The following is a 23,240-nucleotide window of genomic DNA, read 5'->3' as shown; positions in this document are numbered from 1 at the left end:
GTATAAGAGACAGCTTTACTATACGGATTTAATTAATATTTTCTAGTTGGATCTACAAAATTTCTGGTTATATTAGTACGCTCTATCGCCACAAGATGGGCATGGGACGAATTCAATTCTCGTATTTAAGAATCACTACGGAATAGTATATAAAAGATGCAGCATCATCCATCATGCTTGATTCTGCATCGAGCTTGATTCTGCAGGTATTTTTATTTTATAAACACCATATCTGACATACGAAATATATTCATATATCAGATGTATGAAATTGTAAGAAAGTAAATCTTTTCAGTTTCGATAATCATTTTGAATATGATTAATCATTATATTCAAGTTTATTGATATGTGATCGTAGAATTTTTGTACATGGCAACGATAGAATGTTCGTTCTCTTTCTCCTGCGACCGTCGGTGAGCTCACCTCGCGAGCGTTTAATTTCATCGAATTAAGATAAGTTTAATAATATAATAAGAGGAGGGGTCTTACAAATATGAAAGTGTATTTGATACTACTGCGTTCTAATTAAGCTTTTTATAACTCCAATTGTTACAAATTGTACATTATATATTTACAATAAATATAATATTTGAACAAATTTGTCAGTCAGTCCTCGGCCTATGAGTTAGTCAGATTTTTTATCTCGAAAATATTCAAAATGTTTTTAGCGGAACGTGATGATTGCGATCGACCCAAGTACATATTAATTATGACGAAAGTTGATCGATGTCTGTCCAAGGAACGACCCAGAGTAAAGACTGGATAATGAAGATAAAATCGTGTAATTTCTGAAACGGATAACAATTCTTTATATATTAAACGAAACGTATTATATATGATTTGCCTTGCAAAAGTATATAATGCTTGTAAATATATAAAGTTAATCGAAGTCTGATCAACAAACGACCCAGAATAAAGACTGGATAATGAAGACAAAATCGTGTAATTTCTAAAGCGGATAACAATTCTTTATATTAAACGAAACGTATTATACATGATTTGCCTTGCAAAAGTATATAATGCTTGTAAATATATAAGAGTACAGGGCAATTGATCCTCGTATGATCTGTAAAAGAACAGTACAAAATGTAAAATAATATGTACAATTTAGATTACAATAATGTATGGGTGATATTTAAAAAAAAATTAATGGGAGACAGAGAGAAAAGAGATTATGATCAAAGATAAGTTCCTTACACATTGCTTTCTTTTCTGGAAATTCCGCACTTTCATGCATCAGGACAATTGGTGCTCGTATGACCTGTAAAAGAATAGTACAAAATGTAAAATAAGTGTACAATTTGATTACAATAATTGAGAACAATAAAAATGGTGATATTTAAAAAAAATTAATGGGAAACAGAGAGAAAAGAGAATATGACCAAAGACAAGTTTTTTACATATTACCTTCTCTTTTGCAACCTTCGCCCATTTTTACAACAGGACAATTGGTCCTCGTATGACCTGTAAAAGAAGAGTACAAAATGTAAAATAATTGTATAATTTAGATTACAATAATAGAGAACAATAAAAATGGTGATATTTTAAAAAAAAATTAATGGGAGACAGAAAGAAAAGAGATTATAACCAAAGATAAGTAATTCTTTACACATTACCTTCTTCTTTGCAATTTCCGCACCTTCTGTTGGTTGTAGGCCTTTCGGGGGCTATGGAATTAGAAATGCTCTGATTCGTGTTCCCGCGATTATCATTCTGAATCCTAAAGACATATATTATTTTTACATACATTAGATATTAGTGAAGTTATTAATTGGGAATATTAATTAAGACTTAAACTCATTAATTACTAACATCAATACGTGTTAATCGAAAAAATTTTCTTTTTCATCTGGTTGGAGATTTTACTCACATCGTGTTATTCTGATTAGAGTTGTTCATAATGTTAGTTGTGAATAGGTTTCTCGAATTGTTATTAGAAATGCTAGCGCCAGCGTTGTTTTTGCCTATGTTAGATACTGAACTTGAATATTTGCGTGTAATTTCTTATATTAATTTTATATATACTTTCGCCTCTCTCACCCTATTTCCTCACTCTTTCTCGTCTCTTCTGCTTTTTTTTTTCTTTTACCTAGATTCACTTCTTTTTACTCACTCCAACAACTTATTCCGCTAAAAATCGCAATGCTCGTCAACCACTAACGTAAGTGTTTATATATAAAGGATCGTGCTTTTATCAGCTGGGCTGCGACCGGGGATGTATTATCAGTGTTATCATTCTGTCCTTGAGTGTTTATAGAGATATAAAATAGTGACAGAAAAATGAAGATAAAACGATACAATGAACAAAATACCAATAATAAATGTAAAGAAATATATCTGTGGAAATACCTACTGTGTTAGTTTCGAAAAATAAAAGTGAAGCCAAATGACTCAAGAGAGAAGCGAGTTATTTGTACTGTCACATCAAGTCACATCGTCATAACCAAACAGTGGATGCTTTTCATTAAGAGTTACATACCAAAGTTATCCTGTTTTTGTCTTTCTTAATATCTATGAAAAACAGAATGGCTTCTGTGTCAATATGTGCACATGTTTCTTGCTGGAAAACTTTCTATAGCATTTAAGTATTATCGAAATAAATGTATTATTTTTTAGCAGAACGCTAATAGAAGAATATGATAATTGTCGACAATAATGTTAATTGTATTATATAGCTAATTATATATATAATATATATATGTATATATTAACACGAACAATCAATTCACTTGGCAGAAGAATTGGAGACTGAAAAATTTTCTCATAACAAATTATCATACAATATAGTTTAATGTATTAAACACTGTAAGTTGCGTCACTTATGTCCATTTCTACCAGTGTAAATTAACTTTAATTCAGGTTTAACTTGTATTTGTATTTTTAACTTTGTATTTTTTTTCTAGTGTTAAAAATAAGAAAAAGATAAAAAGTAAATAAGATCGAGATTGAAGTTAATCTACATTGGTAGAAATGGACATTATTAGAATACAATAATTATAAAACAGAATTAATTGATTATCGAATCGTTTCCTTCAAATGGAAAACTTTAACACTTGTGAAAATTACCGCTTTAATTGAAAATATTGAGAATGAAATAAGGATACAAAAATGTGACCGTGATAAGAATAGAAAAGGAGTTCAGAGATAAAGAAAATGTTTAGAATGTTTAGGAGGAAAAGGTTGTGTAAGATAAATAGAATTATGCAGGATGGAGAAAGAGAATTGATATACAGGGTGTCCCGTAATGACCGGACTAACGCTTAAGGGTAGATTTCTGAGATCATTTTAAGACAAAATGAATCTACCCTTAAGCGTTAGTCATTACGGGACACCCTGTATATTAGATAAAAGAAAAATTTTAGAAAAATTAGATATAAGGATAATGCTGCCATCAGGGAATGTGTTATCATTCTGTTTGTGCGTGTTTAGAAATAAAAAATAGCATGATATATGTAATAACAGCATGATGGAAAATAGTGATAGAAAAATAAAGATAAAACGATACAATGATCAAAATACCAATAATAAATGTAAAGAAATATACCTGTAGAAATAACTACTGCGTTAGTTTCAAAAAATAAAAGTGAAGCCAAATGACTCAAGAGAGGAGATATTTATTTGTACTGTCACATCAAGTCACATCATCATGACCAGTGGATGCTTTTCAGCAGGTTACATACCAAAGTTATCCTGTTTTTATCTTTCTTAATATCTATAAAAGAACGGCTTCTGTGTCGATATATGTGCACGTGTTTTTTGCTGGAAAGCTTCCTATAGCATTTAAGTATTACCGAAATAAATATACCATTTTATAGAAGAACGCTGATAGAAGCATATGATAATTGTTGCCAATGATATGTTAATTTTTTATAGTTAACAACCAGTTTACTTGCAGAAAAATTAGAGACTTGAAAAATTTTCTCATAACAAACGAGTTATCGTTTAATATATATTGAACACTGTAACTTGCGTCACTTGTTAGAATACAATAATTATAAAACATTAGCATTAATTAATTATCGAATCGCTTTCTTCAAACGGAAATCTCTAACACTTGTAGAAATTATCTCTTCAATAAAGCAGGGACGGGTCTTACAAATATGAAAGTGTATTTAATACTACTGCGTTCTAATTAAGCTTTTTACAACTGTAATCATTACAAACTGTACATTATTTACAATACTATATTGGAAAAAATTCATTCGTCAGTCCATCGTCCTGTCTGGACATCGAGTCCTCGTATGACCTGTGAAAAAACAGTACAAAATGAAAAAAAAATATATATATACCTATATATATACATTTATATGTAATTTGAATATAATATTGGATACGATTGAGAACAATAAAATTGTTACTATTAAAAAAAAGACAGAAGGAAAAGAGATCATAATAAAAAAGTCATTTACCTTCCATTCCGCAATTTCCGCACTTTCTTTTGCCTCCCGTAAGCCTGGGCCTTTTGGGAGCATTGCCTTTCTGAGGGGCGCGCGGTCTGCGTGCGTTATTCCCTGTTCTTCTCGTAGTGGAATTACCCCAGTCTGTGTTCTCATAATTAGCGGCGTCATCCTCGTCTGCCCATTTGAAAAAATTACAAGTAGAGTTCATACCCTTGGGACATCCGTAAAATTGTCGTCCTTTATTGGGGCCATCTTTGTTAACCGTCAATCTAAAGATACGCGCGCAAATATTTTTACATATATTAAAGACATAGTGAAACTTTTAATTGGCGATATTAAACAAGACATCAATTGATTAATTATTGACATCAATATATCCAACCGAAACAATTTATCGTTTCTTCCAAAGATTTTACTCACTTTCGAGCGGGCTGATTACAGCTGCATATAACATCGTTCGTCGATGGGTTTCCCCAATCGTCATTAGAAGTGCCAACGCGAGGGTGACCAGCACCATCGTTGTTTCTATCCAGGCTGGATGTCCAACTTGAATATTCGTTCTCTGCGTTATTATCGTGAGACTCGGCGCTGTCAGATGCCCACAAGAAAAAGTTGCAACCGCTTCCCTGCGGTTTAGCGCATTTGTAAAACAGACGTCCTGGAATTACAAATGTTATCGAAAACGACTCACGCGACAAATCGCATTTTATATGGCAGTTGGCCACTCACCTTTATTTGGCCCCTCTTTTCTAACTGTTAATTGGATCGCAGTCTCATGACAATGACACATAATTTCAGAATTATTGTCAATGTTGCCCCACGTATTACTTGTACTATTCGCGTTGCGAGAATCTCTGACCGCAGATTGATTCGATCTGTTCGTTGAATTATTGAAATCACGTGAATTAATCCAGGAGGTATGATTTTCTCTATTACTCGGTATTGTACTTCTATTGCCAGCATTCGGCCTGTTCGATCTGTTCGGTTGAGAAACGTTAGAATTCTGATTTTGTCTTCCAGATGTGTTAGAAGTTCCGATCAAGCCCACATCGTTGTTCCTTCGAGCAGACCCTGCACCACTAGAAACTGGCTGGGTACTTCGCGATTGGGATGTACTTGAGGTGGAAGTGGAGCTCGACATGTCCCTCGTATTACTGTGACCGGTGTAATTCGCTCTTCCAGTTCGTTTAATGCAATCTTCCTTAATGTTCAACATTTCGTTGAACGTATTATCACAGCCTATGCAAGTTGTGTAAGAGGTGCCGTACAAGGGTATCACATTCCTGACCAATTTGAATTTTAACTTGCGCATATTTTCTGTACACTGAAAATATTAATCGTGTGAACAAATTTTATAATTTACGAGAACTATTTAATAATAATTTATGATTCACGCACGTATCTATGTGCAAAACGTACTGCGAGCATAGGTGTTATATTTACCTGATTGCATGTCTCGTTCAAAACTTCCACGTCTTCTATAGCCTCCGAGAGCCAGACCACGTTGGTACATTCCGGATATCCCATGCAACTGATGTATTTTCCTCTGCCCTGCCGTCTCTCCTTTAGCACCATATTAGAGCCGCATTTTGGACACTTGAATATGGCAATCTCTGGAGCGAGCTGCACTTGCTCGGTTTGGAGAGGCCTCTCGCCGAGATAGTGCGCTAAAGAGTCGTCTATCAGATTGGCGCGTTCGATCGCCACTCTAAACACCTCGCGATACGTATTAATTTGACTTTGTAATACTTCATTCGGGTCTTTCTGACGCCGGCATATCCTGCGATAACAAAATGACAGAAACAGATTTATACAAACTCTAATAGATTAAGACTGTCTAAAGCCTTGTGTCCGCGATACTAAAAATCGGTCCAAGTTCTCGAACCGAAAACTGTATAGCTAATAAAATTACTGCGTTTCCATAAAAGCTGCAAGTTGATTGGCTAACATAGTTCTTGTTCCGAGAACTTGAATCGATTTCTCTAGTATCGTGGACACAAGTCTTAATACGATACTTTTAGTTACTAATTGGCTTACAGTTGTAAATCTTTCTCTAAATCCGCACGCAAGTGCGGCTTGGACATTTGGAAGCCCATATTGTCGTAACCCATCACCAGACCGATGCCCAATTTGCCCGGCATGAAATGTTGGGTTTCCGTTAAGCCCACGTATTGCCGGGATTTGATGGTGTCGATGTGCTCGGCATGAGTGGCGTCCGTACCGATGCCGTGCTTGTCCATCAGTGCGATCAATTCGGCCTCGGTTAATAAAGTCGGCGGCGAGGTTTTCTCTTCCACCATATCGATACTGGTCGGTCGGAAGACTTGCCTCTGCTCGTACGAGTGAATCTGCTTGCTGTTCCACTTCTCGTACACGTACACCTCGAGATAATTCTTCGCTATGACCTCGAGACCGTTAGCTATAAATCTCTCGCCCGCTATGTTGATCTCGACCGTCGTCTCCCGGCCCTCCGCGTTCTTCGACAGACAAGCCAGAAAGTGACGTACCACAAATTCGTAGACCTTCGCCTCGTTTCCTGTCGACGGATCGGCAATCGATTAACGCGGGTCGATCTAACGACAAGCAGGAGCAGCCTCCGTGGGAGTCGAGGGCCGAGGAACGTACCTTGCAAACTGTTGCTATACTTCGTGGGATGAATAGGAGGATGCGCCTGATCGCTCTTCTTCCCCTGCCTGGGAGTTACTCCGGATTCCAGTAAATTTTGCGCGAAGCCACCCCAGCCCCGATCGGTCACCTGTTGCTCCACCAAAGACGTCAGATTCAACTCCTTCGGGAATATATTCGTTTCCGTGCGCGGGTAACTGATGAGACCCTGCGTGTACAATCTCTCCGCTATCCTCATCGTCTCCTTCGCGTTTATGCGCAACTTGCGAGAGCCCTGCTTCTCCAATTCCTGTGGATTCGAATGATTCTTGAAATACGGCAGAATCTCCAAATGCCTCGCGATGCCTTGAATTCGGTTACTTACAACGGTGTCCAGGGGTAAAGGCCTCCATTTGCTTTTCGGTTTGCACGTCACCTTCTCCACCGTAGCTTCCGGCCGTTCCAAGCATATGTCCAGAAAGATCTGGCAGGGCATCTTCTCGAACAGTCTCACCCTGGCCCATCTGAATTCCACAGATATCCCCTCGCGATCGTCGATCACCCGTAGCTTCCAGTACGGCTCGGACTTGAACCGATCGATGGCCAGAAATCTCTCGACCACAAATCCAAGCGTTGGAAACTGGCAGCTTCCGTAGCTGATGAGCAGGTCCCCGAGAGTGTTGGGGAATGTCTTCTGCAACCTCAAGGTCTGAAATCTCGTGAACGCGGCACCTGTCGACGTGTTTGCCGTTAATTAAAAAAGTTTATACACACAGCTCGATTTCGATGTGATCTTTAATCAGAGTCAGTACCAATTCGCAAATCCAATTCGCTTCTCACGTCTACGGCGTCGCTCATTGCCTTATCTGGCTCCTCCAGAGTTTGCAGAGCCCTTTCAATAGACGGTCTCGTAATTTCTGAGAATTTTGCCCTGAAACATTCAGAAAACATATCAAAAAAACATCACAGAAGAAACATTGCATTTCAGAAACCATTACAAATCTCGTCAAAAACTTCAAAAAACTACAAATCGTGTGCAAAAAAAGGGAGGATGGGAACGCGTTCAATCGCGTCATCAATTACCTATATACACGGAGATTAGGCTTCACCATCTGGCAAACCTGAACAATCTCAAAGCCTATGTTCTCCCCCTCTCTGTCACAATCCGTCCAGATGATCAACGCGCTGCAGGATCGTATCTCTCGCTCCAGGGTTCTCTTAATCTTTACGTGGTTCTCGTCCAAGCACTGCTTGGACACCGGGGCATCGAACAAGCTCAACGGATTACAGCCGTGCCACTTGCGGTAGGCGCCCGTAAACTCGTAGCCCAACAAGTGACCGGATACAGATGTCATCACCATTTGGCAGTGTTGACCCCACAGCTGCACGTCAAATTCGAAGATCTTGTTGTATACGGATAAACCTTCCCTCTGCAAGAGACAGAAATCGTAGTAAAAAAGATAGAAACTTGATTATCTAACCTCTAAGGGGAAAAAGACAATAAGTAAGTAGGAACGCAATGCAGTGCGCTATATAATCTTACAAAAAGGTGATGACACTATTAATCGACTGGCCAGTGGAGTAGAACAAAAAAAACAGAAACGTTGAGAGATACATTTCTACACAGGCTCCCTTGATTCGCAAATAAATATGATCGAATAACGAGAAGCTCGTGGACAATGATAAAAAAAATTACTACTGAGAGAACGCTGTACACAGCGTTTAAATGTTTACCCTTCTGCTGGTACCGCGTGACAAGTAACCGGCGATATTTTTAGCCGCGTCCGGCTTCTCGGCGACATTGAAAATCTTCATGACGCTCTTCGAGCAGTATCCCCTTGGCAGGCGAAAGGCATTCGCGGGATTTTTGCTGGCTGCTTTCAGACCGCGATATATCGTACAATTCAATGTGATGTTAAACAATTTGGTGAGGGCCATAACACGACCGGTGGCATTGTTGACGATTTCCCGCCACGAAGGTTAGGTTTTTTTGTGAGATGTGCAACAATGAACGATATATGACGTGTTAATACGCGATTTGTCTAATCGAATTGCGTTTCTGAAGTGAGTGCGTCAGGGAGTAAACGTCCACTTCCATATTTCATCGCATTGTCTTTAAAGCGCGCCGTCAACGGCGAAACCGAATCTCGCTCCAAACGTTGTTTACACACCGAGTGCTGTGCACGTGTGATGGTCGACGTTCCCTCTCGCAGTTGTTATTGCACTTTCTGCACTTAAGAGAAAGTGGATGGAATTGAAAGGCAAAAGAAACAAAAAATTCATTTACAAAGATAGATTTTTTTGCGTGACTTAAAATTCCCCAAAAATTTTTTTATACTTAACGAGATAAATATATATGTATATTAATTGAGATAATTGATAAGTATATATTTTGGGCGTTGGAGAGAGAAAGAGCGAAGTTTATCTGAGTGCAAAAAGTGCAATCTAATGCTTGCATCAGACTAAAGATTGATTTGAGATTAGAATTTAATCAATTGGAATAACGAAAACTAATCTCAATAAGTTTAGTGATCTTTGCTTTGATTTATTAAATTTCAATCCAATCTCAATCTTTAATCTGATACGGGCATGAAAGCAGCATGCCTTTTTTTGCACATTTCAGCATGTTATATGCTTCTTTATTAAAAAAAAAAGACAAGAACGCAAATCTATAAAAATACATACGGCTGATGTGCGGTAAAAAAAATGCGTATGCCAAAAATGTTTAACAAAATTTCGTTTTGACGATTTTTCCATCCAAGTCGATTCAAGTCCATTCAAGTATGCGGCCATTTCGTATACGTCATTTTGAGCATGCGCACCAAAACCCCAGTGATTTTGCGCCTCGTAGGTTTCGGCAGTGCGAAAATACTGAAAGTCACTAGACTGCAGAAAGTGCAGAAACGCAGAAGAGAGCTGGAGGTGGTCGGTGTGGCGGAGAGACGTCTCCCGATATTTTGCACGATAACTCTCTCGGCCCGATGTGGATCTTTCTCCGGGCGCACGCACGTGGGTATCGAGTGCCGAGTGTCGCGTTAACGTTACGTCACGTTACGTCATCGTCGCGTCGAACGGCGGGTGCTCGCCGCTCGGGAATCGGAACGCGTATACGTACGTATAACATACGCATGTCGGGTCCCCTTGGTTTTGATCCCCACAACGGGGATCGTGTTCTCTCCTCTCCGGCCGACGATCCGCCACGCGCGGAACGTTCCGGATATCGCGAGCCACGCTGACGGCCGCTGCCGCGGCACGCGCGTTTCTCCTCCCCTCCCGGAAGGAAAGGTCACGGAAACCCTGACGTGTCGTGTCACATTGGCGCGATGTGTTGTGTCACGTCGTGTGTCGTCGATCGTTCCCTGCCTCGCGTTAAATTTGCGATTTAATTAAGCGCCCGATCGTCCGATCCTCGGGCGGATCAGCTGCGGCCACCTAAAGTCGCACGAGTACGCTGATCTCGCGTTCCGCGGCTCGCATCGGCACTCTCGCGTTTTGTTGTTTTTCCCCTTTTCACGGGCACACACGAACATGATCGTCCGCGCGTATATTTATTCAGTAATTTGCAAATCGTTTTTTTTCTCGCAAACGAGAGCAGAGCAGTTGCTTCGTCAATATTTGTTCTTACGTAATTATTCGATCCGACATGAATCCGAGAATTTTTATTACATGGTGGAATTTATGCAGATCTTGCGAAAATATACATAGTCTGTGTTTATAAGCGTGACTTGAAGAACTAAAGATAGACTGCTGCGAAGTATCGTGTCTAATTAAATTTGATATAGGACTGCAAAGTGTTAATAGAACCTCTGAGATCTTAAATTTTTGTTGAAGCATGCCTGTACTCTCAAAGTCTCAACAACTGAACAATCTGTTGATAACATAGACTGCCACAAAATATCACCTGTTCTTTTCAACTGAATTGCCGTTTATCCATTATCTTTTTATCTCTAAAGCTCATAGCACTTAGAAAAATGTAAAGCAGTAAGACGTAAGAAGTGAGTTGGCCAATCACAGTAGAAAACGTAAGATTATTGCCTTACGTTTTCTATTGTGATTGACTGATTTGCTTACTGCTGATATCTTACTGCTTTACGTTTTTCTATGTGTCGTGGGCTTAACGTGCCGAAAAAAAGATGAAGGATGAATCATGCAAGAAGTTTGATTGAAAAGAAAGGCTTTATATCCATTTCATTTTGTAGATTAACTTTAATCTTGGTTTTAACTTGTTTCTTGATTCTTAGAATTAGAGAAGGATAAAAAGTAAGTTAAAGTTAATCAACAGATTAATCTACATTGATAGAAATGAACATTAATGTTATAACTATATATCTTTCAAATTTTTATCTTATATGTATGTCTTTAAAAATTTTATAATTATTAACCGTGCAGCGCAAACTCATGGATATTTCATGTGTTTTCAGCGACAGTAGGTCACTTCTGACTTCCCTCGCTCGTGATACCGTGACTTTTTTAAAATACCAAACATGACGGAGGACATGTTGGGTGCGGACATCTGCAGGGTCTGCCGATCCGAGGGCCTCGCCGACAGACCCTTGTTTCATCCCTGCATATGCACAGGCAGCATCAAATGGATACATCAGGAGTGCCTGGTCCAGTGGATGCGCTACTCGCGCAAGGAGTACTGCGAGCTATGCGGCTACCGCTTCTCATTTACACCTATATACAGTCCGGACATGCCGCGGCGTCTGCCGCTGCGAGACGTCGTAGGCGGTTTATTCTCGAGCATCGTCACTGCGGTGAAATACTGGTTACACTACACCCTGGTGGCGATTGCGTGGCTGGGAGTCGTCCCTTTGACTGCGTGCCGCACATACAGAGCTCTCTTCAGCGGGCCGCTCGATGTAGTTCGAGTAAGATTAATAAATTCGATCCTCGATGATTAACGCAGGAAAAAAATATGAAACTCAACATATTTACCGCTGATTTTGTGTATTTGCAGATAATGTCGCTACCGATGGATATGCTTTCCACCGAGCATATATCGTCGGACGTGTTTCACGGCTGCTTCGTAGTTACTTGCACCCTGTTCGCGTTTATCGGCCTGGTGTGGCTGCGCGAGCAGATTTTACACGCGGGCGGGCCCGACTGGCTCGAGCGGGATATACAACTGCCCCCGGTCGACAATCCGCCACAAGCAAACGCACAACGACCACAACAACCTCAGGAGCAGCGCGCTATGCCGCAAGAGGTCCAGGACAACAACAATGTCCCTCCCTTCATTGACCCGCCTATTCCGCAAGAAGGAGAGTTACATAATGAAGGTAAAGTCTAATGAGACAAGTTAGACGTTTAGACCTTTGAAAGCAATTAAGTTGCAACGACGCGACAGACTTTTATTTCTGTAATTATTTCTGTAAATTAAACGATTTCGTTTATTTAATAATCGCAGATCAACGTCCTATATACCGAGAAGAAAACCTGGCCAATAATCCACGAATCGGCGAGCCCGAAGATCTAGTGAGAGACGTACAGCCACCAGCCCCTCCCGCGCCGCCCCTGCCGATCAGGGATGAACTCGGCGTAGACGGTGGACAGGCGAATGCCGCGGGTGGCGAGCGTTGGGCGAGAGGACACGCGGTGCTGGCACATGTGGTGGGGCAGGTGCAGGGTGAAGCCGAGGATGCCAATTGGAATCCTTTAGAGTGGGACAGACCAGCTGAAGAATTAACCTGGGAACGTCTCTTAGGATTGGACGGGTCTCTTGTCTTTCTTGAACATGTCTTCTGGGTCGTGTCCCTAAACACCTTATTTATCATGGTGAGTTTTGTCACGCGCGATTAAACGAATTGACTAATAAATGCAATTGTGTAATGTAATAAAAATGTAATGTGTAATTTTTTAAATGATATTTTGTTAAACTAATTTTTTTAAATCTCTTCAGGTATTTGCTTTCTGCCCGTATCACATCGGCCATCTCACGATAGCGGGATTAGGCCTGCAGGAACACGCGGCCGCGTCGCACTTCGAGGGTCTGGTGACCACGCTGTGCGGCTACTGCGTTATCGGAGTTTGTCTCGTAGTCCTCCACACTCTCGCCGCGCTGTTAGGCTTTCAGCGCTCCCAGCGAATCTTAGGACTGTGCTACGTTATCGTCAAGGTCTCCTTGCTCTCCGTCGTGGAGATCGGCGTACTTCCATTGGTTTGCGGCTGGTGGCTGGACATCTGCTCGTTGGCGATGTTCGACGCCACGCTCAGAGACAGAGAATCCTCGTTCAGACTCGCTCCCGGCACATGCATGTTCATCCACTGGCTGGTGGGGATGATTTATATATACTATTTCGCGTCGTTTATTCTACTCCTACGTGAGGTCCTGCGGCCCGGGGTTCTCTGGTTCCTACGAAATCTGAACGATCCCGACTTCTCCCCTATACAAGAGATGATACATCTTCCCATACTGCGACACGTACGGCGACTAGTCGCGTCCGCGATCATATTCGGCACGGCGATTTTACTGATGTTGTGGCTGCCCGTAAAGATTCTGAGATGGGCCTGGCCAGGATTTTTACCCTACACCGTGAACGTACAAAGCGAGGCTCAGGTAAGACAAGTAACATTTTATTTTTTCCCTTCATCTCTCCTATTGCGACGATTAAATGTTATCTGAAAACGTGCGTGTCTAAATTCTAGGTCAGCGAGCTTTCGCTGGAATTGCTGCTGCTGCAAGTGATCCTTCCCGCGTTACTGGAGCAGTCGCACACGCGCACGTGGCTGAAAGCCCTCGTGAGAGCGTGGTGCTGCGTCGTAGCGTGGATGCTGGATCTGCAGTCGTATCTTCTGCGAGACCAGGCGGACGATCCGGGGCCGGCGATAATCGAGGAACCGCAACATCCGGACTTGGGTGCCGCGCACCAAGCGCTGCTGCAGAGGGAGGGGCCCACGGGATTTCAGCCTTACGTCAGGCCGCGGTGGTTCGCCGCGAGATTGGTCGGGCTTCTGCTCTGCGTATGCATATCCCTCGTGGTCGCGAGTCTAGTCGCTATGACGTTGCCCGTGTGGCTGGGACGCAGAGTGATGGCGTTATGGATGGTAGGGGCACCCGCACCGTCGCCGCCTGTGTTAGCGCCTACGTTAACCGGATCCGGTGAGTCTTTCGCAAGTCATTCCTATTTTCCGAAATTATTCTTATCTTTGTATAAAGTATATCTTTGTATAAAGATTATAAAAAATTATTTTCATAAAATCGTGCACACGTTTTGAAAAAAGAAAGTATTATGGATTTTGCAAAACACTCATTTCCAATGATTTTTATCAGCTACGTTTTTTCTTCTGTTTTTCTTTCAGACGGTGGCGAGACCGTTGGCCCTCTATCCGGAAGAGTACACGAGGTGTACACGATAGCCTGCGGGACGTATGTGTGCTGGGCCGCGGCCCGAGGCTTGGCACTGGCGTTCTCCTGGCTGCCTCGCGGTCGAAGAGCCATCGTAGACCGGATCAAGCACTGGGCGATCCTGGCCGTGAAAGCCTCGGTGGCGTTTGTCCTGCTCGTCGGGGTCATACCGCTCCTGTTCGGTCTTCTTCTCGAGTTAGTGGTAGTGGTCCCGTTGCGCGTCCCGCTAGAGCAAAATCCCATCTTATTCATTTGGCAAGATTGGGCCTTGGGCGTGCTGTACACGAAGATAGCCACCGCCGTGACGATGATGGGCCCGGACTGGCGAATACGTCTCGCCATTGAGCGAACGTACAACGAAGGGATAAGGGAGATGGATTTGAAGTTCGTCATCAAGGAGTTAGCGGCTCCCGTTATATGCTGCTTCGGCCTCGCCCTCGCGGTACCTTACGCCGTGGCCTACGGAATAGTACCACTTCTCGTGACCAATCTGCAGACCCAGATTCTCATCGCGCGACGTCTATACCCTTTTCTTCTCTTAGTAAATCTGGTCTGCGCGGTGATTTACTTTCAGATACGCCAGTTCAGGAAGCTGTACGAGCACATTAAGAACGACAAGTATCTCGTGGGCCAGAGGCTCGTAAATTACGAGCATCGCAACAAATCGCAGACACAGCAGCATCAATCGCAGAGATCGAGCTAATGGTGTCAGGCATAATATTGTTACGGGCGGAAAAAACGGATTAGGATTAGCTTCGTGTACATTCTTTAAGAAATACTTACCGATCGATAATTTATATATATATAATATATATATATATATATGATTATATATTATATATAAATACATTATAATATAATATAGCCATGGTTTTATTTTTAATATTATAATTTATTGATGTAAAGCGATACCGAGAATAAAAATCAAAGACTGTTATCTAGTGTATCGCTTCTCACTCCGATGCTTCGTATAATTCTAACATTAATTATCTCGCTCTACAAACAATATGAACGAGATTTCGATCGCGATTATTTGCAGCAACGAAGGATGACTACGGTTATAAAACTGGTAAATATGTTTGAGAGATACTATTTTATTCTTTGCTAGATAACTCGGAAAATCTGACGTAGTCCAACTTGTGTCTATTCTATACTTTCTTAACGTAGCTGTACTCTTGATGTAACAATCGCTAACATGACGTTACATAAGAATGATAATACACGGCTATAAAATAGCATGAAATGCGTCAGATAACAGCGGTAATAAACTAATGTTATGTCGTTAGGAAGTCATAGAATAGACATGCAGAAGTGTACGAGACGTAAATGTTACAGATATAAATGTATAGCATAAAATCTCCCGATAATTCTTTTAGCGAGAGGAAGGGATTAAAAAAGAAAAGAACTATGAAAGTACATTGTGGTCATTGTTATCTAATATAATATAGAATATAATTTCGCGATCTCTATGTAACATAATTTATATAAACCTGCATACATTTGACTGGCGATTGTAATCGACTACTTTTGCTGTAGCCTCAAATGTTTATGCAAATTAATTAAAGTTTCATATACGGGTCATTACTTAATCATTTATTTTTTTGTTTCTATTCACGAGGCTCGATTATTTCAAATATTTATGCATAAACCACATGTAAATACCCAACGATACGGTATATACATGTATAATATAAAACATATTTACAATAAACTAATATTTTATAACAAAATGCTATATCGTCTGCATGTATATACAAATCTTATTAATATTTACGAAATCGCTAATATAAAAAAAAGTTGCATGTATATATATATATATTTTACAAATCATTCTCATGACGTATTCTTTGCAATCACATATTCTCATTATTTGCTAAGAATATATACATTAGTAGTCATTCAGTATACTTCCGATGCTTTGTAAAAAAAAAAGCATATGTCATATGTAAAAGTAGTATAAAAATACTTATTACTTTGGAGGATCACATTGTGAAACTTCAAATGATGTCTCGTTTCTAAATTTGTAATTAAAAATTAAGAGATGTACAGATTTAGTCTTCTAAATTTTGTCACTGCGTCCTAGTTTTTCAATAATATATGAATATATATACACATATATGTATATATATATGGTACATGTAATGCATTTAATATTATTACATTAAATATAATATTAATAAATTATATCGTGTATACATATATAATTATTATTAATAATAATAATAATGATGATATAATTATACATAATCATTAAAATTAATACTAATAATAATGATTATGCATAATTTTAAGTAACAATGTCATAATAATAATAAACAAATTATAAAAATATATAATAATAAATATCCATTACAGGATATTATTTTTCAACAGTTAAAACGATTTAAAATTAATTTTGTTGCATTCTCAGTGCAGCGACGATCGTTACACTGTGCCTTTTCTGTACTCTCATTAATTATAATCTGTAATCCTCCAAAATTTATACAAATAACGTTTTCTCCATGTACATAATATAATATGTACATGAATATTCATAAATTGTTAAAAAAAAATTCTCATCTGATTGAAAATGTTCTAAATCTCTGTCGACTGTTGTGGTGGCGGTATAAGAGTTGCTTTTAAGCGCAATTCTTCACTAATTTTCATTACGTGTACATTCACCAAACTAAACAAATTGATTACCTAAAATAGATATTTACGAGATATTAATAAACATGCTGATAATATATCCTGTGTCAAGTACGCTATACAGAATATCACAGTACTTACCTGTACAATAGGAGGTTTCACCCAATTGATAGTCAAAGTTGGTACATGATCCTCGGAAAACTTGGATGTGGCAATGTTTTCTATGTCCTTGAAATTTACTTTTATTCTTATGCCGATATCACAGAGAATAGCATCTATACAGTCTCCCTTCACGTACACCACAGTGGCTACCGCTTCAAAGCCGCCCGCGAGGCCTACCATGTACGCAAAGAACACCTCCGTGCTCTGTTCCTGAGCTAGTTTCGCACTATACTTCTTCGTATTGCAATTGGCTGCAATCCTGTCGTGAATTGGAAATAAAAAGTTATTTGTTTCAAGTCAAATTTCATGTCATTCTGCTTTCATACTGTATCACTGACGTACTTGGAGCACAGCTTGACCGTCCATTTTTCCGGTAAAGGTTTATTTTCGAGCGTCGCACCGAGCAAACGGTGAACTATGCAATCGGAATACCTTCGAATGGGGGACGTAAAGTGCGTGTAAAGAGGTACGTTTAACGCATAGTGCTTTAAATTGTACCGCGAAGTGGTAGACGCGCATATATATTCTGCACGCTGAAAAAAAAAAAGAAATTTTCAGTATTATAATACAGAATCATCAGATTACAAATTTATTTATATCGTTTACATTATATTATATAACATAAAAAAATAAAAATTCTTACTATCATAGTCTTTGAACACAAATTTACGATAACCATCATAATATGTTTCATAGAATTGATCGTGGCAGAATTGTTTTCGTAGCGACTGATGCTGGCCTGTAAGGCCCCAGCTGTTTCAACATTCAAATGAATTCCATAATTTTGCAGCGTATTTTGAACCGTATCGAGACACTTCTTGGACGGATCTTTATGAATACGCAATAAAGCCGTTTTGGGAAATGCACTGTGCAATTGTGCGGCGACTGTTATATTTGCCAGCAGCATAAATTCTTCTATAAGACTGAAACACATACATTCGTAATGAGTAATCGATGATTAAAAACGGAGTTAGGATTTCCTCGTAGTCTAAGTAATGTAACAATGTAAGCCAGTAGGATGTATATAAGTAGCTGAAAAATCCACCTGTTGCTGTCAATCCTTTCGTATACACAGTAGTTTACGGGTATCGGGATCCCGCATTCTCGACTGAGCTTGGGATCGATGTGTATCTGTAACTTTGGCTTGTCCAACCTGAGCGCGCCGTTAACAAATCGTTTGTCTCGCAACTGGGTGGACAACTTGAATAACTTGTTCACTTTGTCGGACAACAACGACGCCGTATAGTCTCCTTTTATGTCGAGGAAATCCTCGGGCCAAGACTTGTTCGGATCGTCGATCATGGCCTGAGCCGAGTCGTAGGACATTTGACAACACGACCTTACCACAGTCCTCGCGAAACGATGTTTCACAATTTCGGCGTCTGGCGTTATTTCCCAGATCACGGAAAAGGCCAGTTTATCTTTACCGGGCAGCAAGGAACAAACTTTACACAGTTTCTCCGGTAGCATATGCGAAGTCATGTGCGGCAAGTAAACGGTGGTAGCTCGTTTCAGAACTTCCATATCGAGCGGAGAGAAAAATTCCAAGTAGTGAGTGACGTCTGATATATGCACACCGATCTGAGAAATTAAAAAAATTAAAGAGAAATTGAACGAAAATGATTTATTAAATGCACTGCTCCGGCTAGATCCAATGCATCGCAATGCTTACTTCGTAGTTCCCGTTGCCCAAGACTTTGCATGATAAGGCGTCGTCTATATCAACAGCTGTTACAGGATCTATCGTGAAGATGCACTCGTGCCTCCACTCTTCTCTACCTTCTATATCGGCGTCCGTTAAAATGTAATCGCTGTCTGGGAGGCCTTCCAATAGCGATTCTTGATACGGAGATACGTCTAAATTATTTTCCAGTATTATTGCGTTTAATTCCGTATCTATTTCGCCACATTTACCCACTACCGAAATAATCCGCCTGTAAGTATAGCAAATACAAAAATATATACATCACATAAGGACAACCGGCAGTAACAAGAAGGCAGAAATGTCCGAGGTAAACGTATAATTTTTAAAATTAATCCTTAAAAATTGTAACATATCATATTTGTGTACTATAGAGACGCACAATGCGGACCTACCCGAATGCATACGGTCGCTCCCACAAGTCGATATTAACAAAAAACATTGTATTCTTGCAAAGTTCCGGCTGTTCGAAATATAAAGCTGGCACTGACTCAAGAAGTATCTCAACCAACGGTATCCTCTGATCCTTTGGATAGAACAGCAGACGCGACTCTTGCCGCTTTAAATATCCGACCGCTTTTCTCGAGTGTACTTTCTCTAATATACAAACGACGTGACCGGTCTTCTGTAATTCCCCATCGGTACAGTTGCGCCAAAGATGTTCGGGATTCACGCATGCCACAACTAAATCCCCTTCAAAAGCACGATTTCTACTCTGTGAACCAATGATCAGTAAGTCGCGCTCCTCATTATTCAACCTTAAATAAGCATATTTTTGAGCAAACGGATTTATACGGAGATTCCCTTTCACGTATTGTACGCCATTTGGCCTTTTTAAAATATTCATCATTTTCGGCACTGGTATATGATTTTCGAAAAATCTTGTAAATGTCTTTTTGCCTGCTTTATCTGTATTCTTTTTCCTTGCGTCGTTCCTTATTATTTCTTGGCTACAGTTCTCCTTCAGTACATTCCCTGTACTCGATTTAGTTTCCGCTTCCCCCCTATTCGAATTTTTCTTCGTTAATTTCGAGTGTCTTTCTTTGTTATCACGTTGAGCGTCGGCCTACACAGAAAAAATGACAACTGTTAATAAAACAATAAAGTATAACGGTATAATTAAATTTGTTGCATAATGCAGAAATAATAAATTCCTGTGTTACAGAACCTTTGTACATTTAAACAAGGATAATATTCTTCAGGCGATAACAGATAAGATTAGAAAAAGATTTACGTTATATAGGGTAACTGTCCCTATTAATGTGCCCTGAACCTATTAGTGTGCTTTTATATTTAAATAAGTCATAAAAGTAAACTGGTACAAATATATAGACAAAGTATTTTTTTTTATTAAGTTAAAGTATTAATTTTATAGAAAAAAAAATACTTTGTCTATTTATTTGTACCAGTTTATTTTTATGACTTATTTAAATATAAAAGCACATTAATAGGTACAGGGCACACTAATAGGGACAATTACCCTACGCATATATATCCAACCTGATTCGTAACAAAATTCTTCGTCTTGCATTCTTCTTTGCCGCCAGCTGACACCATCCTTGTGTCGCCTTTCTCTCTAAGAGAATTTTTACATTTCTGTGGGGTGGCGTTCCTCGCGTTCTCTTCTTCCAACGCTTTCGACCTCGAGACGACCTGAGACTCCTGAGAGGTGTTTGCAAGCTGCGTCGTGCCATCTTGCACATCCATGAGACTTGATGCGGCTTGCTCCTCGATTTTATCTGGTACATTCTCTTTGAATACATTCCCTGTACTCGATTTATTTTCCCCTTCCGCCTTACTTTTATTTTTCCTCGTTAATTTCGAGTGTCTTTTCTTGTTATCAGGCTGAGTGTTGGCCTGCACAGAAAAAAATTATTACTGTTAACAGAACGATAATGATAATTAAACTTTACATAATGCAGAAATAATAAATTCCTATGTTACAGAACATTTGTTCATTTAAACAAGGATAATATTCTTCAGGCGATAACAGATAAGATTAGAAAAAGATTTACATTATATACACATATATATATCCAACCTGATTTGTAACGAAATACTTCGCCCTGCATTCTTCTTTGTCGCTAGCTGACACCATCGTTGTGTCGCCTTTCCCTTTCTCTCTAGCAGAATTTTTACATCTCTGTGGGACAGCGTTCTTCGTGTTCTCCTCTTCCAACGCTTCCGAGACGACCTGGGACTCCTGAGGGATGTTCGCAAGCTTATCTTGCACATCCTGTGAGAGGCTCGACGCGGCTTGCTCGTCGGTTTTACCCGTCACGGTGCACCTTGCCTTCCTCCTTCTGAACTGGAGGCTCTTGGAGATCCTGAGGTCAGCTGCGAGCTGCCCAGTAAGCTCCGTCAGTTCGTCGTAACGGGAGTCGAACGTTTCGCCCGTCAAGGAGTGCAAGAGATTCGTCGCTCTCCGGACGCAGCGTTTCTGCTCATTTTTGTCCACGTTACCGTGATGCCTGCAGTGAGATTCATCCGGAGTCTTCTTCGCGGACTTCGTGGCTTTCGGATTCCTCAGCTTGCGCATGATTGCGACTGAACCTTGTGTGCTATCGGCGACGATGAGTGTATAAGCTCACAACCGTGTATATCTATCTTAACGCGGAACACAATCGCGGATTAAAAAAGAAAAAAAAAGATACAGATTACAAACGAACAGATCACAGATAGGAAGCTTGTGCTTTCTACGTATGTGTCAAGAGATAAAAGTGGCCCACCGCGAGTCCAACTGGGAATCTCCGACTGTGCCGAAAATTTCGCGAACGTCATGTGCCGCCTGTCGCCGGCCTCGGGTCACTTTGAAGGGGGTGGAAAACAAAAAAGGTAAATACACGGGCCGTTAGATTAGATCGGGATGAGCGGCAAAAATTTTGGTTAGGTCGAGCGGCCGAAACGAGCCGTGACGAGGGATTGGTGGGGGAATGAAATCGTTTAGCCGTCTACATGTATGTAGGTCCACGTGATTTAAGTCATGTCTAATGTCCCATGTCTAGTCCTACCGACCGACGTAAATAGACGTGATCATCTTGATTTAATCATGTTTACGAACCGAAAGAAAATTGTAGGTATGACAAAAGAAAAGTGACGGGAGACACGAAGGGAAGACGAAAGATTTTTTACTTTGTACTTAACATAATTTATAGAACGATGCTACAGACAAAAACACTGTCATAATATGTAGAACATTTAGGTTTATTTCAGTGGAAGATATTTTACCATTTTTATTAGTATACTGCTATTGCAATTAAATTGTTGCCCAAAACTGGCCCAATATTGTAATATATACTGTCGAAATCTTAACGAGTACCAAAATAATTAAGATTTATTGCTTGCTAAGCTAGTTATAGTACTAATAATGTGTTTATCGTTACTTTGCAGGTTATTTTGATACGCCGCAAATATCTAAACAATATACAAGCTATTATTATAAAAAAGAGCCTTTTGCGTTTGCCTGCAAAGGATTAATATATATATAATTATATCTTTGAATGTTGTGATTCTGAAAAATATATTTATTATATATTAATATATATATTTATTCATATATTTCTATTTACATACATATAGTAAATTAAAATATATATTAAAAAGATCAACATATATATTTGAAAGAATATCATTATATATTATACATACATACATAATTATTCATATTATTATAAAATATTGTTATAATGATAGGTAGAGTATTAATTATATAATAAAAAAATAAAAAAAGAATTAGTATAACGTGAAAAAAATTTATTTCACCACGAATTATTCAACATTGCAACAAGAATGTTCCTTTTTGCTTCAAAAGAATATATTTATGTCAACTATACAGATTATTCAATAAAAATTTCATAAGTTATTTAATAAAATGCTCGCATGGGGGTCAAGATAATCCCAAAAAATAAAAGAACTGCTATTTATGGTAAATTTCTTGAACATTGTCGACGCTACTCCGCTAGATCCTAGAGTATAAAAGTCATAGAAAAAAAAGATATTAAAAAAAGATATTAAAAGAGCTAATGTCGCAAAAAAAACGAAACGGAGATACATTCATCTTTTCATACGTCTGGTATCAGTTTGACCCCCACCCGAGTGTCCCGAGTATGTACTTATTGATTAACTGCCACTACTGTCAGATGCAGAGCACATCTGTTGTTGATGGCTCACGGCATCGATGGCGTCTCGCGATAACAGTATAGATTTCATTATCTCCTGTTTAATCAACTGAAGGGAGCACTGATGTGATGTTGGTTGTAACGTCAGCAAATCCAGCAGTTTTTTTCTCTTTTCTTCATGGCACCTGCTCGCTCAGCCGAGAGTCGATCCGGGCCAAACAGATCCAGCCACCAGATCCTCCAGCCGACTCGACGAGTGTCGCGGTCGACGAGAACGG

At 39.6% G+C, this 23,240-nt stretch overlaps 4 protein-coding genes across 11 annotated transcripts; 1 reads left to right on the top strand and 3 right to left on the bottom strand.

Moving 5' to 3' along the window:
- Positions 1–1,055: 1,055 nt before the first annotated feature.
- LOC105454996 (ATP-dependent RNA helicase glh-2-like) lies at positions 1,056–2,185 on the bottom strand. Its single transcript, XM_011698012.1, has 6 exons — positions 2,041–2,185; positions 1,871–1,964; positions 1,617–1,720; positions 1,408–1,464; positions 1,198–1,261; positions 1,056–1,066 (listed from the first exon to the last, which is right to left on the bottom strand). The coding sequence occupies exons 2-5, from the start codon at positions 1,897–1,899 to the stop codon at positions 1,230–1,232; spliced, it is 222 nt and encodes a 73-aa protein (XP_011696314.1). The 5' UTR covers positions 1,900–1,964; positions 2,041–2,185; the 3' UTR covers positions 1,056–1,066; positions 1,198–1,229.
- Positions 2,186–3,935: 1,750 nt separating this feature from the next.
- On the bottom strand, positions 3,936–9,303 carry LOC105454993 (DNA topoisomerase 3-alpha-like). Of its 2 annotated transcripts, none has more exons than XM_011698005.1 (11): positions 8,739–9,303; positions 8,088–8,434; positions 7,817–7,935; positions 7,390–7,736; positions 7,026–7,314; positions 6,438–6,936; positions 5,844–6,180; positions 5,130–5,724; positions 4,821–5,058; positions 4,410–4,669; positions 3,936–4,246 (listed from the first exon to the last, which is right to left on the bottom strand). In XM_011698005.1, exons 1-11 carry the CDS (start codon positions 8,940–8,942, stop codon positions 4,206–4,208), a joined length of 3,276 nt encoding a protein of 1,091 aa, XP_011696307.1. In that variant the 5' UTR covers positions 8,943–9,303; the 3' UTR covers positions 3,936–4,205. The 2 variants fall into 2 exon arrangements, with proteins under 2 accessions (XP_011696307.1, XP_011696308.1); XM_011698006.1 differs by lacking the exon at positions 8,739–9,303 and adding an exon at positions 8,548–8,655.
- A 637-nt stretch (positions 9,304–9,940) lies between these two features.
- On the top strand, positions 9,941–15,134 carry LOC105454994 (E3 ubiquitin-protein ligase MARCH6). 5 transcript variants are annotated; one of them, XM_011698008.1, is made up of 8 exons: positions 10,333–10,629; positions 11,204–11,264; positions 11,426–11,875; positions 11,965–12,286; positions 12,415–12,782; positions 12,907–13,563; positions 13,653–14,106; positions 14,307–15,134. In XM_011698008.1, the coding sequence occupies exons 3-8, from the start codon at positions 11,489–11,491 to the stop codon at positions 15,053–15,055; spliced, it is 2,937 nt and encodes a 978-aa protein (XP_011696310.1). In that variant the 5' UTR covers positions 10,333–10,629; positions 11,204–11,264; positions 11,426–11,488; the 3' UTR covers positions 15,056–15,134. The 5 variants fall into 5 exon arrangements, with proteins under 5 accessions (XP_011696312.1, XP_011696309.1, XP_011696310.1 ...); XM_011698010.1 differs by lacking the exons at positions 10,333–10,629; positions 11,204–11,264 and adding an exon at positions 9,941–10,013; XM_011698007.1 differs by lacking the exons at positions 10,333–10,629; positions 11,204–11,264 and adding an exon at positions 9,959–10,115.
- A 1,738-nt stretch (positions 15,135–16,872) lies between these two features.
- On the bottom strand, positions 16,873–21,845 carry LOC105454992 (DIS3-like exonuclease 2). 3 transcript variants are annotated; one of them, XM_011698004.1, is made up of 10 exons: positions 21,574–21,845; positions 20,886–21,405; positions 20,345–20,701; positions 19,240–19,910; positions 18,815–19,076; positions 18,188–18,723; positions 17,786–18,065; positions 17,485–17,675; positions 17,122–17,401; positions 16,873–17,034 (listed from the first exon to the last, which is right to left on the bottom strand). In XM_011698004.1, exons 2-10 carry the CDS (start codon positions 21,381–21,383, stop codon positions 16,927–16,929), a joined length of 3,183 nt encoding a protein of 1,060 aa, XP_011696306.1. In that variant the 5' UTR covers positions 21,384–21,405; positions 21,574–21,845; the 3' UTR covers positions 16,873–16,926. The 3 variants fall into 3 exon arrangements, with proteins under 3 accessions (XP_011696306.1, XP_011696305.1, XP_011696304.1); XM_011698003.1 differs by having other exon boundaries at positions 20,886–21,447; positions 21,574–21,843; XM_011698002.1 differs by having other exon boundaries at positions 20,886–21,843.
- Positions 21,846–23,240: the final 1,395 nt, after the last annotated feature.

The sequence above is a fragment of the Wasmannia auropunctata genome, unplaced genomic scaffold, assembly GCF_000956235.1.
Source record: "Wasmannia auropunctata unplaced genomic scaffold, wasmannia.A_1.0 LD335965.1, whole genome shotgun sequence".
Classification (NCBI taxonomy): domain Eukaryota; kingdom Metazoa; phylum Arthropoda; class Insecta; order Hymenoptera; family Formicidae; genus Wasmannia; species Wasmannia auropunctata.
The sequence above is the reverse complement of the archived record's forward strand: the minus strand, read 5'-3'. Positions and strand labels throughout refer to the sequence as shown.

Coding starts and splice junctions, on each gene's coding strand:
- LOC105454992 (XM_011698004.1), bottom strand. CDS start 21,383: ATGCGCAAGCTGAGGAATCCGAAAGCCACGAAGTCCGCGAAGAAGACT. Junction 20,702..20,885: donor AGTATTTCGTTACAAATCAG/GTTGGATATATA, acceptor TTTTCTGTGCAG/GCCAACACTCAGCCTGATAA. Junction 17,676..17,785: donor TGTGTTCAAAGACTATGATA/GTAAGAATTTTT, acceptor TTTTTTTTTCAG/CGTGCAGAATATATATGCGC.
- LOC105454996 (XM_011698012.1), bottom strand. CDS start 1,899: ATGAACAACTCTAATCAGAATAACACGAT. Junction 1,721..1,870: donor TCTAATCAGAATAACACGAT/GTGAGTAAAATC, acceptor ATATGTCTTTAG/GATTCAGAATGATAATCGCG. Junction 1,465..1,616: donor CGGAAATTGCAAAGAAGAAG/GTAATGTGTAAA, acceptor CTTCTTTTACAG/GTCATACGAGGACCAATTGT.
- LOC105454993 (XM_011698005.1), bottom strand. CDS start 8,942: ATGGCCCTCACCAAATTGTTTAACATCACATTGAATTGTACGATATAT. Junction 5,059..5,129: donor AAAAGAGGGGCCAAATAAAG/GTGAGTGGCCAA, acceptor TTGTAATTCCAG/GACGTCTGTTTTACAAATGC. Junction 4,247..4,409: donor CGGAAATTGCGGAATGGAAG/GTAAATGACTTT, acceptor GTTTTTTCACAG/GTCATACGAGGACTCGATGT.
- LOC105454994 (XM_011698010.1), top strand. CDS start 11,489: ATGACGGAGGACATGTTGGGTGCGGACATCTGCAGGGTCTGCCGATCC. Junction 11,876..11,964: donor GGCCGCTCGATGTAGTTCGA/GTAAGATTAATA, acceptor GTGTATTTGCAG/ATAATGTCGCTACCGATGGA. Junction 12,287..12,414: donor AGGAGAGTTACATAATGAAG/GTAAAGTCTAAT, acceptor TAATAATCGCAG/ATCAACGTCCTATATACCGA.